Raw genomic sequence first — 20,462 nt, 5'->3', positions numbered from 1 at the left:
CCCGTTGTCTTGCGTCAACAAGTCCGGTCAATCAAGGGATGTTGATGCATCGGCGACTTGGGCACCCCTCCGATCACATCCTAAACAAACTTTTTTCTTGTCATTTAAATTCTGTTTGTTGTGATATTTGCAAATTTTCTAAACATACCAGGTTACCGTTTCCTGTGTCCTCCACTACTTCCATAAAGATGTTTGATTTAATTCATTCTGATGTTTGGGGACCTGCACCCTGTACTTCTTACAACCATTTTCGTTATTTTGTCACCTTTATTGATGATTTCTCCCGTCTCACTTGGGTATACTTACTAAAAGGAAAAAATGAAGTTTTTTCCTATTTTCAGAATTTCTTTCATTTCGTTCAAACTCAATATGATGCCAAAATTAAAATTTTTCGATCCGATAATGACACTGAATATATTAATAAAAACTTTTCTGACTTCTTCTCCGCACAAGGCATTTTACACCAAACCACCTGTATTTATACTCCTGAACAGGATGGCGTTTCTGAACGAAAAAACCGCCATCTTCTTAAAGTCACTAGATCACTTCTTTTTCAACACAATGTTCCTCATATTTTTTGGTCTGATGCCCTCCTCACCGCTGTCTACCTTATTAACAGATTACCTACTCCCACTCTTAAAATCCACAGTCCTTTGGAAATCCTTAAGGGTCGAAAAATAGATTTGGGCCACCTTCGAGTTTTTGGTTGCATTACTTTTGTTCATATTAGACGATCCCATAAACTTGACTCAAGTTCCGTTAAAACTGTTTTCCTAGGGTACTCATCTGGAAAAAAGGGGTACAAGTGTTATGACCCCTCCACACACAAGTCCTATATTTCTAGAGATGTGTCTTTCGATGAAAGTACAACCTACTTCTCCACTACTACGCCTCCCCCATCCCCCTTATTTCCCGATAACTCTTTCTTATTTGACAGATCAGATCTTCCAACTATTTCAGGGGGAGAAAATGAATCACAAGTAAGAAGCAATTGCCTACGGAGATCATCTCGACCATCTAGACCTCCTGTTAAACTAAGGGACTATGTGTCCCACTCGATTGTATCCTATCCATCGCTTTATTAATTATAATTCAGTCTCGAAATCTTATAAGGCATATCTCAACGCTCTTTCTTCTCACACTGAGCCAAGTTCTTTCTATGAGGCTAACACCGACCCTAATTGGTGTAAAGCCATGAAAGAAGAACTCCAGGCCTTGGAGAAAAATGAAACTTGGAAGCTTGTCCCCCTACCACCAAACAAAAACAACAAATGGGTGTATAAAATCAAATACAAGCATGATGGTTCAATTGAGAGGTATAAAGCTAGGCTAGTAGCGAAAGGCTTCACTCAGACCTATGGTGTGGATTACCAGGAAACCTTTGCTCCGGTAGAAAAAATGAGCACTGTTCGTATTTTACTATCTGTTGCTACTAACTCAGGTTGGGGATTATTTCAGATGGACGTTAAGAACGCATTTCTGCAAGGATCCCTGGAAGAAGAGGTGTACATGTCTCTACCTCCAAGTCATAATTTTGCCTCTAACTCCTCCCTGGTATGTAAGTTACAAAAGGCAATCTACGGGTTGAAGAAATCCCCTAGAGCATGGTATACCAAGCTAAGTCATTTTCTATTAAAAATTGATTTCAGCAAATGTACCTCTATCCATGTTCGTTAAACACACTCTCACATACACGATCATTATCTTGATTTATGTGGATGACATTATTGTAACAGGGAACAATAATGAGGAAATTGAGAAAGTAAAGCAAAAATTAAAAAGGAAATTTGACATTAAGGATCTTGGTCAATTAACCTACTTTCTCGGAATAGAAATGGCAAAATCTCATAAAGGTCTATTTCTCTCTCAGAGAAAGTATGTTCTAGATCTCTTAAAGAAAACAGGGAAAATAGGAGCTAAGCCTATAGATACCCCTATGGAGACCAAGACTAGACTTAACTTAGAGGATGGTGACCCTTTAGATAACATAGGTCATTACCAGCGCCTGGTGGGGAAATTGATTTACTTAACCGTCACCAGACCTGACATTAGTTATGCTGTGAGTATGATTAGCCAGTTTATGCATGCTCCACGTACTCCTCATTTAGATGCAGTTGATAGGATCCTAAGATACCTCGAAAGGTACTCCGAGGACATGGTATCCGGATGAGAAATAATAATAATGCTATCACTATTACCGGTTTCTCCGATGCAGTTAGGCGGTGGTTGTGAGGAAAATCGACTTTAGGATTCGCACATTTGTAGGAGGAAACCTAGTGACATGGAAGAGCAAAAACAATCAAGAATCATGAAGGTCCGGTCGGCCGGTATCGTGCCATGGCATCGACGGCTAGTGAACTCATATGGATAAAGCAAGTTCTAGTTGATATGGGAGTAGAACATAAAGGCCCGATGGAGATGTACTGTGATAACCAAGCAGCCAGACACATCGCATCGAACCCAGTCTTTCATGAAAGGACTAAACATATTGAAATTGACTGTCACTTCATAAGAGAGAAAGTCTAATAAGGAGAAATCACAACTCCGTTCATCCGAAGCCATGAACAACTGGCAGATATCTTCACCAAAGCCCTAGACAAAGCAAGTCATTGAAGGCTCCTCAGCAAGATGGGTTCTATCAACTTATTCGAACCCACCTTGAGGGGGAAGTGTTGAAGAAGCCTCAATATCTGTTGAAGAAACACCAAAACCAGGCAGAAACAATGTTCAACAGTCAAAGATTGGCAGTAAGGACCAACAGTCTTTGACTGTTGGATATGACCTCAGAACTCTAGATCATCACAGGTCTATTAGGGAAAGGGAGCAACACCTCTCCCCTAAAGGGAAAAAGGCTGCTTCAACCTATCCCTAAGCTAGATTTAAACGTTGGAGTGCAACAAACAACAACAAGGAGCAATAGGACCGTTGCAAACATACTTGTATATAATAGAACATACTTGTACTCAATAATCTTAGAATTCACATTTGAGTAAATATTCATTAAAGATCATAATATAAACACAATTTCTTCACATTCTCTCAAACCTCTTGAAATCACTCAATACTACAGGATCATGCCGCACTACCATCTCTAATTCACCAGTGATCATACAACTTCTGAGCCAATCCGATAAAACAATATCATCCTCTTCACTTTCTTCTTCAACCCGATTTAGTTCGATGTGCCTTCTGCAGCATAAAATTTCAAGTAACATTATACAAAAACTGTAAACATCCACTTTGGATATCACTGGTACTTTCTTTAGCCATTCAGGGGCCATATATCCAATTGTTCCTCTTACGTTGGTGTCTATTTTTGTTTGGTCTTTGTTCAAGAGCTTGAACAGACCAAAATCTGAAATCTTAGCATTGTAGTTGGCATCGAGCAGAACATTTTGGGGCTTAATGTCACAATGAATTATCTGAGTTTCGCATTCTTCACGCAAGTAAAGCAATCCTGTAGCTATTCCAAGAAACATTTCAGCCCTCAAAAACCAACTTGGCCTTTCTCCCTCCCAAAACAGAAGATCAGACAGTGTGCCATTGGCCATTAGCTCGTAAACTATAAGCCTTTGATTGTTCTCGACACAAAAGCCTAACAATCTTAGTAAATTTCTGTGGTACTTCCGGCCTACTATCCTTAGCTCTGTCCTGAATTCCTCTTTACTCTTTTCAATCTCTTTCACTAACTTCTTTACTGCAATGTCAATCTGAACATCCCTTAAGCATAAAATTCCACTGTAAACTTTAGCGGAGGATCCTTTACCTAGGATTTTATTAAACCCATTTGTTGCTTCATGCAATTCCAGGTATTTGAATTCTCGAAAGGTAATTCCAACAGTACTTGCATTGGAAGAGTGCTGCCTTCTGATAAATCTTTGAGCACCAGGATGATAGTTGATGGCAGTGTCTCCAAATAGAAAAGCAAGTATAGCACTAACAATAAGACTAATTTTCAGAAAAGCTCGAACGTTGAAATCATCTTTCTTCTTACCTTTCGAATTTCCTGGACCGCTAATCTTCATTGGTACCTTGACGAATGTCTTGATTCCTTTAGTAGAAGTACTTTGTCTTGCATTTAGCAGAGGCACCCTTTTCTTGTTGCATCTAGAATCCACCAAGGAAGCAGCGAAGCTATAGCAATCATTCATAAGAGCTTCTTTGCATCCCTCCACATCAACATTCAATACTAGATCCAAATCTGCGAAACCCTCAAAAGGGAAATCAGCATCATCAATCACTTCTATGGTAAAATTTCTCATTGAAGGATTTGCACAATAATTCATCACTGCTTAAGGATGACACCCTTTTGACACATCATTAGGATCGAACGGAATGTAACCTGGTATGCAATTACAAGCCACTGTTTTATTATCAGGAGAAGTACACATGCCATTGACACCACATACAGCATTCACGAGGCAAGGTTCATGGATAGCCTGCCACACACTTCTCCATCCACTACCATTTGATTTATGGTAAACAAATTGTTGGAAATTTCTATGATCGTCAATCACTGCACGACGATATTACTCCGCGACAGGAGCCGAGACATTTGTTTTCAGAGAGTAAATTTCATCATTAGTACTATTGACAAGGTACAAGGAAGCATCAGACTAACATTGCTCACTAGCGTTCCAGTATACCAATAACCAGGATCAGAGAAGTGATATGCAAAGAGCACCAAGTTTCCATCATGTTGCATTTCTAGCATGAAATTTCCAGTTGAATAATTGATAATGCCTTTTGCATCGGAAAAGAGCTTTTTGCCGGTAGTCAAAACCTGACCTGGTAAGAGTGTCTCTGTTGGTGAGTCAAAGCTCTGCCAAAGGACTCTTGAGCTGCCATCTCTTAAAACAAAGTTTCCATCGTTTTGCATAAAGCCTAAACTTGCAGCTGCATCATTATATACAGTTTGAACACTGCCATTAGAGAATGTCAGGAAAAGCTGACCAGCAAAAGTCAGGCGGATAATGGATCCGGTTTCTGCAGGAGAGTTGCGATTAGCTGACCAGACTAGTGTTTTTTCTGGGATTTTGTCAAGCCAAATTCCCATAAGGTAAAGATTGTTTTCGAGAGGATAAAACCCGAACACAAATTCGCCGGAGAGCGATTGCCAAGAACCATTAGTTCCAGCAATAATACCAGAACCTAAGCTTATATTTGGCAGAATCTGGGCATGTAAGCTACAGAAGTTCAGTAGTAGTATCAGAAGACATTGAAGAAATTTTTTGACAATCATGCTGATTTTCTGGAGAATTAGAAAGGAAAATGCACTTTAAAAAACGCAAGTTGTATTATTATTTGTCCAAATTTTGTGTTAGAAATTATTAAAAAACAGGATTATTTTTTTTATTGTAATAAGAATATGATTTCTTTTATTGGTATGTAATTTTTTAAAATATTTTTATATTTAGTAGTTTTAATTGAAACAAAAATAATAATGATTTATTTTGGAGTTTACATTAAAATTATTAGCTTAATTAAGAAGTAGACAAATAAATGTGTTATGTACTTGGACAACTGAGGGTGCAGGGTAATTGAATAGGTTATTATGATGGAAGGTCTTTTATTCTTGTTATTAGATAATTTTTTATTGAGAAGACTTGTTATTAGATATTAGTATGAAGTTGTAATGAGTATCATGAATATCAAATAAAAATAGACTTTCTTCACTTTCTGTTTCTCTCCTTTCCTCTATTTTCTCTCCCTTTCTCTTCTATTTTCTCACCTCCAATCACTAGTTATGACCAAAATATATTGGGCCATAACGAAAACTTCAGTTCCATCTAAATTCCCTTTTTAGGCACTAACGAAATGGTCCCTGAAAGCAAAATAGGGCTACTATTATGTAACTAATTCTCAAAAAGAAATATATATTAGAATTATTAATGATTTTTAAATGGGATAATGTTGTCCAATAACTAATTTAAAAGTACTGGAGACTTTTAGTAGAGGTAGCACCTGAAACCATTAAATTGAACTTCTGGTGAAGCCTAATCTTCTATGCTGAAATTGTGTTTTAAATCAACTATAATTATACTAGATAAAAAGTTTTGAAATCATTTTTATTTCTTTTTTTAATGCACATATTTAGTTTTTTTGACATATTTTATTAATTAATTATAAAAAATAGCATATATTTTACCTATAGAACAATTCTGTAAAAAAAGTCTAATCTCAATAGTATGGTTATAGAGAAATTTTAATATATTTGAGGACAAGAACTAATTTAGACCGTTTTCATCAAAGTAAAAGAAATCAGTTATGAAGTAATCATAGAGAGTGTTTATATATAGAACAAATAAAATATAACTCAGACATGTATAAATAAAATGGTAAAAGTCTTTCTAGTTTAATCAAAGTTTTGAGTTTGGATTTTAGATATATAGCTGTGTTAAAACTTTTGATAAAATATTTTACCATCCGTGACAGTCCTACTCGATACGCTCTAGATTAACTTTAAATATATGTATACTAAAAAAATATAGTACTATAAACTAATCAATTTTGACTAAGAGAAAAGCAACCAATGCCCCTCTGCCCTTCACAATCACCAAAATAGATCTACCCTATAAGCAGAATGTATCTAAAATTCTAAGTTGGAAAAGAAAAATAAAAATTATTCCGTCGTTTATTCAGTGGTGTCAAAAGTATGCCCTAGGGCACTCCAATTAGATACCTAACTTTTTCATTCTATTGAATGACTCTATGAAAATAAGTATAGAAATTTAGGTATTTAGAGCTTTAATGATATGTTTTCTATATATAATATGGTGAAAATAAATATTCTTACTTCACTTAAGTCTAATTATCTATTTTCAGATAATATTAGCCAAGAAAGAAAAGTATAAAGCAAAATACTCAATAATATACTTAAATAGAGCTGTTGTTGTAAAAAAAACCAAGATTAAGATGCATGCATTGCAATTGCAAGGCCTGGCTGAAAATTACAAGGCTCAAAGGGGTATTTTAGTAATCTTATATAATTATTATAATTTATATTAAGATTTATTTATGCAATAGTATTTGGTGGAGATAAGAATACCTATAGTCTTATTTATTATATAAACTTATATTGGGTATACATCTCTAGAGAGACTTATTTAGAGGAGGACTTTTCTCTATATATATATCTTTATAATTCTAATTCTAAAATGAGGGAGGAGAGCTTTCTCCTATCTGCATTTGTCTACCATTTTTATCTCTATAATTCTTCCATAAATATTTAATTTTAATTTTCATTATTTTTTTTAAGATCTAAAGAGCTTTTCAAGAAGTGGAGAGCGAGAATCAATCGTCTTCCTACTTGAAAAAATTCTAAATATAAAATGAGTTTTAATTTTCAGTCTTGGTTTATATCTTTCTATTTAATATAATGATCATTGGGTTAAATATGTTAGGCTAATTTTCATAAATATTTATTTTAGACACGTCAGTTTTTCTGATAGGCAGCATGTCAATGTCGCATGCCGTGTGAAATTAGAAGAGAAATTTGAAACTTCATATATAGAAAATCGAATATGTATAATGCCTCATCAGGAATGGCAGAAAATTAGTTGTGCAACTGTGCAAGTGGAAAAGAACGAGTCATATCAAGCTTTTAGTTAGAATTTTTAAATTCCAAACACACTAGTGTCTTTTTAATGGACGTATTTTGTTATATTTCAAATTTATGAATTAAATTGTTATATTTAAAAAATTTAAAACATTTTTAATAGAATAATTATAATAAATTACAACATGTAATTTTACGTGATTATAATTTAATTCAAACTTGGTATACTACGGGACTAGATTAACACAGAATTGAAATCAATAGCAGATTAAATATTTTGTTTGAGTCGGAAATACTTTAACGCATAATAATAATAATAACAATAACAATAATAATAATAGCAAATTAATATTTATTGTAAAATAAAAAAAATTAAATTAAACCTGATCCAAAATTTTGGGGTCAAATTTGACATTATTAGTTATTAGTTATTACAAATAATTAAAAGTGAACCTCTGGAGATAACCTGCAACCCAAGCACCTAACCCATAATAACTAATCACCTCTACTCCCATCTGCATAAAACCCAATCCTCTGACTTGTTATAAGTAAAAAATGACTTGTTACACAAACTTGATATTTGAAATAAGCAGCTATAATTTATGGACAATTATCATCAGATAATTATTATTTTTTTGAATTTAGCGTACTAAATATGATTAGTACGTTATTATACATTATCTTATGGTCAATGGAAACTGGAAAAGATTCGAAACCTATACTATGTATTATTGCTGCAATTTAAAACTCTTTCCACATGCTGAATTCAGAGTTGAGAAGTTTCAGAACTCGACCTTCTCTTTTTTTTTTTGCACAAGTAGCAGTGGTAATTAATAATAAACGGATACTGGGAAAGTTTCAGAATCAACCATTGTAATTTAAAACTCCTTTATCCAGAGCTGGGATAAAATAAACAATATTTGAGAACTTCATTTGAAGAAAAGTAATTCATAAGATATGCGAGTCTAATAATAAGACAAGACCATTTAAAAAATGAATGTTAATTAAAGGTTCAAATTTACTAATCTCTTGTTACAAAACCAAATTCTGATTAAAGAAAAAGAGATAATTTTCATAGTGATGATTACATTGTTCATCTTTTTTTATGTTGAATTACATTGTTAAAATAGAAAAAGGTTATGTTGTCAAACCTAATTGGTTTAACGTAAGAAATGGAAATGAGAATAATAATTTTTTCTTATTTTTTTTCTTTAATCAAACATTAAATTTTAACAAATGCTATCAGTTCTTTTAACTTGTTAAGAAAAAATGTTAACAAATGCTATCAGTTCTTCTAACTTGTTAAGAAAAAGAAGATAAAAATAGAACAAACATTATTATCATAATACATATATGTGTATATATTGAACTGCATTAATTGCCTAAATATTTTAATCTTTGAAATAAACTATCTGAAACAATCTCAAGTCCCACTGCGGTGTGCAGTAAAAAAACTCTTGTTAAGAGGGCTCCAGAAGATCCGAGCTAATGCATAAGATCTGAGCTATGGATTCCTTCTGTCTGCAAGGTCACTTGTTCAACCGACCAACAAATTTATCATTTGGCATTATATCTTATATATATCATCTAAGACCATTGATTGGCGATGCAAATGCAGTGCACCCTACTCTCTATACGTACTGTCATCTAATAAGATATATTTCAATACTGTCTAACAACTGATCACAAAAAAAAAAAAAAAAAGAATTTATCTAACAACTGGGGCATTAGATCATAATTTTCTAGATAAACAAGATGGGTACGCGTATGATATATATAGCTATAATTTTCGAAGAAAAAGTTAGCCCATACAAATCAATAAATTCTTTACATACAATCCAATGGTGTACAGCTAGCCATAACATGCATAGAAATGTGATGAAATTGAAAACGTGACACTGTTGAGATTGATGGAAAAATTTGACGTCTGCCGACCTAGTTCATTTATCCCTTCAAAGAAACATTATGTTGTTCGTTTCCTCAATCCTTAAGTCAGTATATCAGTTTGGTAATAATGCCATTTGTTTTAGAAAATTATGATATGATTTAGAAACACAGATGTAGAGATTTCATATTCAAATCATGCATGGTTTTGATAGATTAAAATAATAATAATAATTCTTATAGTGATAGATTCCCACGAGATTTTGCTATGCGGCAGGATCTGAATGCTGACTAATGGGAAACTGATGCATTAAAAAAATTAATCTGATATAGCATCATGGGTTAGTGGCTTTGTAGCTAATCTGGGTAATTGTTGTAGCGTTCACATGGCGGAGTTCTGCATGGTTTTTTTTTGGAAATGGTTTGCTTGGCAGTGTGCCTCCAGAAAATTGATTGTTGAATACGGTTTGCTTGGCACCGCATGAGATGAAGCATGTGATGGACTGGCGATGGGAAATTAGAGTTCAATATACCTGCAGAGAGGGTAATTTTTGTGCTGATTTTCTTGCTTTTGAGGGTTATAAGCATCCTCTGTATGTAGGGTGTAATCCTCCTCCTAGTGGCCTTCTTAGTTTGCTGGCTCAGGATAATGTAGGGGTCTCTGTGTATCTTACATAATGGAAACTTTTTTATAAATAAGACATCATATTTTTTAACTAATTTTTAAATTTATTAAATAAAACAAATAGAAATGACACTTTCTTAGTACTATTACAAATTTAGGATATTTTTATTTTGAAATTATTTTGTGTTTTCTTTTATATTTTATAATTTTTTTCTCCAAACAATTCCTTTTTTCGTTTAATTTATTTTTGTTTTAAGTTTAGACTAATTTTATAGAGTCCTTTCCTTTTCCTTTTTTAGGGTTAAAAACAAAAATTTTATTCCGTTCATATTTCTTGACTTTTTTAGTAAAACCTTCTTATAAAAGTAAATTAATGATAGATAGAGTATGATTATTAGTACGACTTTTTTGAAGAAAGTATTTCATTGATTTTATAAGCATGAAAAGGACAATTATTATTAAAAGTTTAAATTCAAAATTCAAAATTTTTTTCAATCAATTAAAAATATAAAAATCTCTAAAAGAATTTGAACTTCAAATTCGTGAGTACGATCATTTCATCATTAAAAGGGCATTTTCATTATTTATAGATTAGAATATTTTTATCAATTAGCCTTCTTTTAAAGACATCAATAAAGTATGAAAATAAAAAAAAAGAACTAAACCATAATATGAAGTTAGCATGGTGAAAAAATGAGGTAATTTTGAAAATACCACTATTATTTATCTTGTTTAATATATTTATATTAGCCGCATATTTAATTTTATAAAGAAAAGTGCTTAGTACAATACATTATCCATTAACAAATTTCCATCTACGTGGCTAAACTAATTAAAAAAAACACACACAACACATAATCCACATAGAAGAAATATAGTTACACAACTAAAAGTTGCATAATAAGAAATATATTTACAATACATTATCCAATCAAAGTCTTCCATCTAAAGCTCCATAAAAGAAATATAGTTACACAATTAAAAGTATCGTAATAATTACAATAAGAAAAAAAATATCATCCATAAAATCCAAGCAACTAAAAGTCTCAGTAAATCTAAACAAGTGACGATACTAATCTAATTTTGGCGATAAGTCATAATATACAATATGATAAAGTACTACAACGAATATGTATCATATTAAAGAAATATATAAATAAATCATAAATAAATATTTCTAATAAATTATAAAACTTAAATAAACAGAATCAATAAAGTACACATTAATTTTTTTAAGTGTGTATCAGCATAAATTAATTCGTGCTTTTAAGTTTATAAAAAATTATTTTTATTAAATGTTTCTGAAATGAGAAAAATATAATATTATGATGTATTCTATCCAAACTAAAAGACTTGCCTAACCCATTCAAACTAATTAAACAACACAATATTAATATTGTGTGCCTAAAATCTCAAGATGCTGGAAAAGTTAAACAATACGTAAGAAGATGTGACATCAGCTATCCCACTTAGAAAATAATTGCACCTAAAGTCTAGCACACATAAAAGCATCAGACTGAAGGTGTTCAAACAAGCTTCTTCACATATAATTAGTTCGTTTTATTAAGACGTTTGGTGGATGTGTTCGAGTTGATAGATAATTGATAAATATTTGTTAATTTTAAATTATAAAGTATATATTAATTATTTAGTATAAAAGTGTAAAATATTTATACATATGTGTTACTTTTCTATTAATTATATTGTATACACCAAATCTAGATAAGAATCTCTATATTAAAAATATATTATCACAAGATACCATCCAATTATAGTTCCTTCTTACTTCTCTTTTAGCCATTGCATCATTCATAATGTTTGCCTCTCAAGATTTGAGTGACTGAAATACAGATAGTTATATACGTGCGGTAATTTATAATGACTTTAAATATTTTTATGTATTTATTGACTTAATAATAGAAGTTATATATTAAAATATTTTATATAAATTTGTTTTAAATTTTATAAATTCTTTTTATATGAATATATAAAAATATAAAAAGTCATTATAAGCTTCGATACCCTAAAATTCATCCAAATAATTATACTAATTCATACTTTTTTCATATTCATTACGGATATTGGTTTTATTATCCATGCTTGTCTTAAACTCTATTAACCTCTATTTATAAATTTTTTTTAAAATTTATATAAATTTGATGTATACATCACAACTAATAGAAGAGTGACACGTATATATAGGTGTTTTATATTTTAGTATTAGACGATTGACACATTATCTATCATTTAAAACTAATAAATACATATTAATTATTTATCGGTTTGGTGTATAAATGGAGACATACACTAAATCTTAAAATTATTTATTTTCTTAATAGGTTCGTTTTGGACTGGATATGCTAAATTACTCTATCCATTGCTATCATCATGGAAATTAATAAATTATGCATGTGTGATGTTGTGACTATCAGGCATCTTTCTTTTTATGGAAAATTAAGCGAGAAATTATAAAATTAGAATTTGAACATTTACTCCTTGTATAATGTCCGCTAATCAAAGATTGCGACTTAGCATTTCAAACTAGTTAATGAAAAACTAGCCATATAAAGCTACTTGGGACCTGTGTTCAAGGCATGACCATGTGGTCCTCTGCTAAACTGCAAAAAAATAAAATAAAATAAAAATATCTATATGAGGATAACAAAGCTATAGATTTTGCATCACAACCATGGCTTCAACATCAAAGGTAATGTTCATCTTCATCTTCTCCATCTTCACTATTACAATTTCTCCCATCTCAAGCTCCATCAATCAGCACCCACTAGACCCTTTAAGTCCAAAGGAGCTAACCCTGGTCCAAGCAATTGTCAGGAACTCATTATCTGCCACAAACACCAGCTTAGTTACCTTCCATTATGTAGGGTTCGATGAACCAGAAAAACCACTTATTCTTTCTTGGCTATCAAATCCCGAAACCAAACCCCCACCTCGACGAGCCCTAGCCATTACTCGTTACAATAAACAAACCCATGAATTTATAGTTGACTTATCAACAAGTTCCATCGTAGGTACTCAAGTCTATAATGACTATGGCTACCCTACACTTGCTGCTGATGAACAAGTAGCAGCAAATGAATTGCCACTAACATATGGCCCTTTTATTGAATCAGTTAAATCGAGAGGCCTTAATTTATCTGCTGTTGTTTGTTCGACATTTACAGTAGGTTGGTTTGGAAAAGATGTGAATAGAAGAGTGGTAAAAGTTCAGTGTTTTCATATGAATGACACAATTAATTTATACCTTCTTCCAATAGAAGGGATAAAAATAGTCGTTGATCTTGATGAAATGAAGATTGTTGAATATAATGATAATGAAAAGGTTCCAGTTCCAAATTCTGAAGGGACTGATTATAGATTATCGAAGCAGAAGCCGCCTTTAGGTCCTCGTATCAATCGTGCAGCTATCTTACAACCTGATGGACCAGGATTCCAGATTGATGGCCATACTATCAAGTAACTCTTCTTCGCTCTTCCTTCCCTCTTTTTACTTCTTTTTCAATGTCTTCAAGCTATTGAATGCACTTTCTTGCTTTCAAGTTTATTTTACATAGCCATACACTATAAAGGTAATAATATTTCGGACAAGCAATTTAGTCATTTTCGGTCATGCTTCGCATGTATCTCCTACTTTATTCCATAAATAGCTACACGCCACGGTGAATATTCTTTTTACCGGCCCTCTCCATAGTACTGATCACTTATGTAATAATATCCCATGTTACCAACGCGTATTTCTCCTGTTCACACCGGACTTCTCCCAGAGAAAAAGAATATGATATAAGAAATTATGGAAGCTATGATTTCAAAGGAACTGTAGCATTTCTTTTTTCTCACTCCAATATTGTTTGAAATTTTTGTTTGCTGGGAAGAAAATTTGACTATGGCAAGCTTTATATTACTAAGTAGCAATAAAAAAGTTAATATTCAATTTCGATTATGTTCAGATGGCTCAACTGGGTTTTTCATATAGCATTTGATGCGCGAGTTGGTCCAGTAATATCACTAGCATCCATTTACGATCAAGAAAAGCACAAGCATCGCAGTGTATTGTACAGAGGGCATATATCCGAGCTCTTTGTTCCATACCAGGATCCCACACAGGATTATTACTTCAAAACATTTTTTGATTGTGGAGAATTTGGTTTTGGTCTATCAGCAGTTTCATTAGCGCCTCTAGCCGATTGCCCAAATAATGCAGTGTATATGGATGGGTATCACGCTGGACAAGATGGTACACCTGTTCAAGTACCAAACTTATTTTGCATATTTGAAAGGCATGCAGGTGATATTATGTGGAGACACACTGAACTAGGCATTCCTGATGAAACGGTTTGAATTTCTCGACTTTCTGCAGCACTATGCAGTTTGATTTAATTAATTAGGATAGTTTATTGAATTCCTAGAATGAATATCATTATATATGGTTTCACAGATAACTGAGGCAAGGCCAGAAGTGAGCCTGGTAGTGAGGATGGTTGCTACAATCGGTAATTATGATCATGTTCTGGATTGGGAATTCAAGCCAAGTGGTTCTATCAATATCCAGGTAATGTATTTAAACCAGTAATGCTCAACTAAACATGTATATATATGTACACATATATATACAACAACACATATAGTTTAGCTTTATATTAGTTCAGACTGTCAGTAGACTATAAGATCATTCTCTGTTTCAACAGGTTGGTTTGAGTGGAATTCTAGAGGTGAGGGCAACAAAATATACTTATTCAGATGAGATAAATGAGGAAGTTTATGGAACACTGTTAGCAAATAATACAATCGGCTTGTACCATGATCATTTTCTGATGTATCGTCTTGATCTTGACATTGATGGTGTTGATAATTCGTTGGTTAAGCAGAAATTAGTAACTAAAACAGTGACTAATAAGACCACACCAAGAAAGAGTTACTGGACAGTTGTAAGTGAAACAGCCAAGACTGAATCAGATGCCAAAATTAAATTAGGGCAAGCACCTGCTGAACTGGTGGTTGTGAATCCAAATAAGAAAACAAAACTTGGAAACAGCCATGGTTATCGTTTGATAACAAGGTCAGAGGTCCATCCACTTCTGCTGGAGGACGATTATCCACAAATCCGCGGAGCATTCACTAAATATAATGTGTGGATTACCCCATATAACAAGTCAGAAATATGGGCAGGTGGACGGTATGTCGATCAAAGCCATGGCCAAGATACATTAGATGTTTGGAGCCTCAGGTATGTAGCATAATGTCTAATTTGCTGGCTTGCACGGCCTGTTTAACATTATTGTTGATACTACTTTTGAAAAAAAAAAAAACTATTTTCAATGAGTTGATTATAGGTTATTAAAGTACTTGATTTTCAAGCAAACCTGACATGGTATATACAACAATTTCAAATTGCTTTTTGTAGCGGCATCTAGAAGGGTGATAATTATTTTGAGAAAAAGGTTCTGGTAATGTTATTTCTGTTTTGAATTTGCAGGAATAGGGATATTGATAACAAGGACATAGTGCTGTGGCATGTAATAGGGATTCATCACGTCCCATGCCAAGAGGACTTCCCTATGATGCCGACATTGACTACTGGATTCGAGCTTCGGCCAACTAATTTCTTTGAATTCAGTCGTGTTTTGAAGGTGATACCTCCTAAGCCTGTATAAACTTCACCGCCAGCTCCTAGTCTACTCTGAATTTATAAGAAAGATTTTCAGGAAGAGTAATTTGGAACGAGAACACTTCTCACATTTTAAATTTTGGAGTTAGAATAAATTAGTACGTCTAGTTAATTTGTTTTCAATTTTATTTTTCATATTTGAGAAATTCATTTATAAATAAGGAAAAATATTTTGAATGGTATCTGAGTGCAGGAGTAGGACAAAATCATTTTATAAGCGTGAATGTTCATTGCACGATTATTAAGGTCCAATAATAAAAATGAAATACTTACAGTTTTTCCTTTTTCTTCAACAATTATGGCTGGAAAACAAGTTTGTAAAAAGTTTTGTTATACGCGCCCTGGACTTCATCCCTGCATATATGCATTCTGGGATAGAGCCGGGACCAGGAAGAAAAACATGAAAACGATAAGGATGAAGAGGACAGAGCATAAAAGTTATTAAAATGGTCGTTACTAATGTTATACACACCATTAAAAAAATTAATAAATATCCATCAAAAGACATATATGCTATAAATAATTAACAATATCAATCGCAAAATAATTTTAATATGCATCATAAAAATAATGAATGTAATTTTCATAAAAGATCAACATCATTTTTATCTGAAAATAAATATTTTATGGTGATTTGAGAAACATATATAAATTCATAATTACTGAATTGACAATAACAAGTTAACGAACATTTAAAAATTGATTGAATACAAAATGAATATCGTTGAAGTAAATAATAAATATTATCCTGATGAACATTAATGTTCATTATAAAAATATAATAATTTTAGTTATGAAATTATCAATTATATATTGATGAAAAATTTAAATTGTAAATATGTAAAAAAATTAATTTTATTCACTAATAATATAAATTTTTTTAATTTTTTAATTTATTATATTAGTCTTAAAAGATAATTTATTAATAATTTGCAGAAAGTATATGGATTTTTTAATTTTTAGAGTATGTCTAATTGAAAGATAAAAATTTATATTACTAATTTTTAACATGTATTACTATATTTTAGTATTTGTATTATCTTTTAATACATAAAAGTTTAAATTTATATAAAAAATAAAAAATTTTAGTAATATTTAATTTATTATTATTCATAAAAATATCATAGATAATTATAAAATATTAAAAAATTTATTTAGTTTTATTTATAAATTTAATTTATATTATTATTCAAAATTTAGAAATAATTATGACAACTAAATATAAAAATATTTATTTAATATCTAATTTTAGATTATATAATATTAATTATATTTCTTTTGTAATTTCAAATTTAGAAAAAATAAATAATAATAACGATTAGAGTGCGGGACGCTCGCCCGCAAGAAGATGGACCGGAACGCAAGGCATATATTGCCGACATCGTCTACCACTTGACCCCAAGTTGAAGAGATTGATGCTCTTCCTGGATTTCTATTAAAAAAATTAGTAATAAATGAAACTAATTGTCTAATGACATTCGCCAACATAATTGCCTACCCAAATAAGGTTATAAAGAAGATCAAATTTGAGACTTTTATTTATTATTAAAATATTTTTATTAATAATTTAGATTGTATCGTGATAGGATCTTTATAAGTAATTAAACACTATTTCAAAAATTTTAAGACAATTATATATTTAAAATTTAACTTTGAGATTTTAATTAAGCCAGAAATCTATTATCTCATCCACGTACTTTTAGATATAACTCATATATTTTTAATAGAAATAAAATGATTCTTTATTGGGGTTTAAATTTACCCCTAAAGTATAACCTCAAGTACAGATTGACCCTTTATTTTTTTTTTTAGTCAGTTGCACATAATATCTCACCAAACGGAGTTCTTAAACCTCTCTTTTGACCTGTTAATGACGGAGCTGAAGAACGGAAGAAACTTCCTCTAAATACAACTGAGAAGAGAAATGATTCACTCGGCCAATCCTTTCTTTTCTGCTTTCTCAATCTAGATCGATAACTCCTTTTTGATCTTCGTTCATTTTGTTCATCGGCCAATCCTTTCTTTTCTGCGTTCTCAATTTTATTACAAGTATCGACTTCCATCGGAGCTGAACTACCTTCCCTTTCTCCACCCACAAGATGAACAACCTGAGAATCTGACCTAGAAAATCCAGATTCAGATGGTTCTACAGATAACCATGCAATGATTCACTCTTCACTAGTGCAGCTCCACCTTTTATCATCGCTGCAAACATCTTCGCCCGTCTTAGTCTCTCAGCCTTTAACTTCTGCTCTCTGGTCAAGGTTGCTTCTGAAGAATCAGCCTTACTTGCTACTGCCAGAGCTGCTGTTTTAGCAATGGCTTTATACTCATTTTTATCTGGCTTCTGGTTGGAATTTTGCGGCCAAGAGGAAAGCAGGCTACCTCCACCTTCACTGCTAGTACCTAGACCAGTGCTACTTAAGGTCTTCCAGAGGATTTCTAAATTGGGATTCTTAATGCCCTTTGTGGCAGCCTGAAGAATAGCAGCAACAGCTGTTGCATCCACACTAACTCCAACTTGTGGCTGGGTGGCTTTTGAAGGTAGGTCCTTCTCATCCTTCTTTGACTTTCCGATCACCATTTTAAATTTTTCTTTCCTGTCAAATTCACATGGTATATCAGATCCCAAGGACATACTGTCACTTTCTTTGTTTCTAGTTGTATTTAACGGAAGTTTCTTCCGTTCTTTAGCTCCGTCATTAACAAGTCAAAAGAGGAGCTTAAGCACTTCATTTGGCGAGATATTATATGCAACTAGCTAAAAAAAAAACATAGAGGAACAATAAGGACAAATTTAATTTGGTCCTGTAATACAATTAAATATAAAATTGAGACTTTATCCTAAAAAAAAGAAAAAAAAAACGGTTAGAAGAATGTCTCACAAACTCGCAGATAACTTTAGAATAAATTTTGCGTGTGTTTCACTTATTTTCTATGGAGGTTTAAAGAGTCTCTTATTTTAAGATTTTCAAGTAAATAGGAAATTAATAAATTTATAGAATTTAATATAACCTTTTTTCAATCAAACAATGAATGTTAATATATAGAAAAGCTACTAGTTCTACAAAATCCCTTATAAAAAATCCTTAAAAACAAACATTATACTCTTCAAGTAATTGCCATTGTAGCATAGTAAGTCTTGTTAAGAGAGCTACAAAAACTTGAGCTAAGGATTCCTTTAGCCTGCAATCTTGCCAACTTGCACTTCATTTGGCATTGTATGTCTCATTTGGGACCATTGATTGGCGATGCCGATGCATCATTCAATGAGATTTTCAATATTTATCTAACAACTGGCTCATTAAATTATATATATATATGGCGAGGAAATATGAATGAGCAATTTCGTTAGGTTGTCTTCTAGCAAAACACACTGAAAAGTTTCTTTCATAGTCCAATACCAATAAACAACTATGAATTAGAGAGCCAAATTCAGCAACATCTTTGGTTCTAGTCATGACAGCTTCTACCACTGCCTTACAATCAAGCTCAAATACCACCTTCTGGTATCCCAAATTCTTAACTCAGGAAAGAGCCTCACGTGATCCCACAGCCCCACCTTCTGACTTCAAAGACACCATTCATCACAGAAGAAGCACCTGTAATAGAAGTACCAGAATCATCACGCAATACCATCTCCAACCCCAGGCTTCACATGTGTGTATGGTTGGACAGAGTCGGATCTAAAGTCGAAATCATGGGATCTTTTGGGGCCACTGAATCCTGGTGGGGCAAAAAATAAAAAAACCGGAGTTCACAAGGAGTTTAGACCCACAATTAGCCTTTGCAATGCTATTTGTAGGATCATTACAAAAATCAGTTCTAGTTGATTTTATTTTGAAATCTCAGAGTGTTTCTTTATAAATTAATTACAGTTAATGTTATATAGCTTTTGAGAAAGAAAAGAAAGAGTTAAAACGATGCTACGTTGTTAAAGTTAGATATGAGCAAAACTTACGAGAAAATTGGGTGACATTTTCTTAGTTAGCTTGTTTTTTATTCGTTATTGTTGGTGGTTTTCCTACAGATTTTTTTCTCCTAGAAATGGCCTTCGGCAAGGAAATTCTTTTTTCCCTTACCTCTTTTGAATATGTGCACAGAGGCTTTTAAAGTTGCAAGAGGTGCACCCCTCCTATTTCTCATTGGCTTTTTTGCCTATTCACCAGAGCACACAGTTCAAGAAATCGTTGAAATTCGTCTGTATTATTATAAGGATAACATCGAGTCAGACATAGGCTTACTAAGCTTTTCTGGTAACTTTAAGAAACAAGTGTTCAATGCGTGTAAAGTGTGTGCTGAATTGATGTTGTAGCTTTCTATAGCCATTTTGGTTTGCTGCACCACCAACTTATAAGCTACTTACTTCCTTTTCTTCTTTCTTCCTTTTCTAATTATTCTTTTACTATTAGGTCCTGTCTTATTGGTAGCAGTAGCATAGCTAAATGTTTAGCTTTACGTTGGGCTTTAGAGACTATTCTGGATTATGGAATCAGAGATATGGAAATGGAGTCGACTCTAACAGTAAGGGTTTTGATCAACCAAAGTAAATGATGATGGAATCTCTGAATGGGAGAGCTGGCGATGAAGGATTAGTAAATTAGCAAACCATGTTGCTATCCTGAATTACAAGTTCATTACACGAGCTGCAAACAAAAATTTCACATTGTTTAAGTCATTTCGAAATACTGTTAACATAGGACATGTTTGGA

General features: G+C 32.5%; 3 protein-coding genes across 3 annotated transcripts; 1 reads left to right on the top strand and 2 right to left on the bottom strand.

Annotated features, from left to right (window-relative positions):
* Positions 1-3,029: 3,029 nt before the first annotated feature.
* On the bottom strand, positions 3,030-4,286 carry LOC8261465 (G-type lectin S-receptor-like serine/threonine-protein kinase LECRK4). The gene has a single exon (XM_025156938.2). The coding sequence runs from the start codon at positions 4,284-4,286 to the stop codon at positions 3,030-3,032; it is 1,257 nt and encodes a 418-aa protein (XP_025012706.2).
* A 6-nt stretch (positions 4,287-4,292) lies between these two features.
* Positions 4,293-5,242, bottom strand: LOC125371105 (G-type lectin S-receptor-like serine/threonine-protein kinase LECRK3). Its single transcript, XM_048379251.1, has 2 exons — positions 4,622-5,242; positions 4,293-4,439 (listed from the first exon to the last, which is right to left on the bottom strand). Exons 1-2 carry the CDS (start codon positions 5,240-5,242, stop codon positions 4,293-4,295), a joined length of 768 nt encoding a protein of 255 aa, XP_048235208.1.
* A 7,373-nt stretch (positions 5,243-12,615) lies between these two features.
* On the top strand, positions 12,616-15,932 carry LOC8261466 (primary amine oxidase). Its single transcript, XM_002516731.4, has 5 exons — positions 12,616-13,541; positions 14,033-14,417; positions 14,521-14,634; positions 14,771-15,309; positions 15,559-15,932. Exons 1-5 carry the CDS (start codon positions 12,757-12,759, stop codon positions 15,734-15,736), a joined length of 2,001 nt encoding a protein of 666 aa, XP_002516777.1. The 5' UTR covers positions 12,616-12,756; the 3' UTR covers positions 15,737-15,932.
* The last annotated feature ends 4,530 nt before the right edge of the window (positions 15,933-20,462 follow it).

This window comes from Ricinus communis, chromosome 9 (assembly GCF_019578655.1).
Source record: "Ricinus communis isolate WT05 ecotype wild-type chromosome 9, ASM1957865v1, whole genome shotgun sequence".
NCBI classification, from domain to species: Eukaryota; Viridiplantae; Streptophyta; class Magnoliopsida; order Malpighiales; family Euphorbiaceae; genus Ricinus; species Ricinus communis.
The sequence above is the reverse complement of the archived record's forward strand: the minus strand, read 5'-3'. Positions and strand labels throughout refer to the sequence as shown.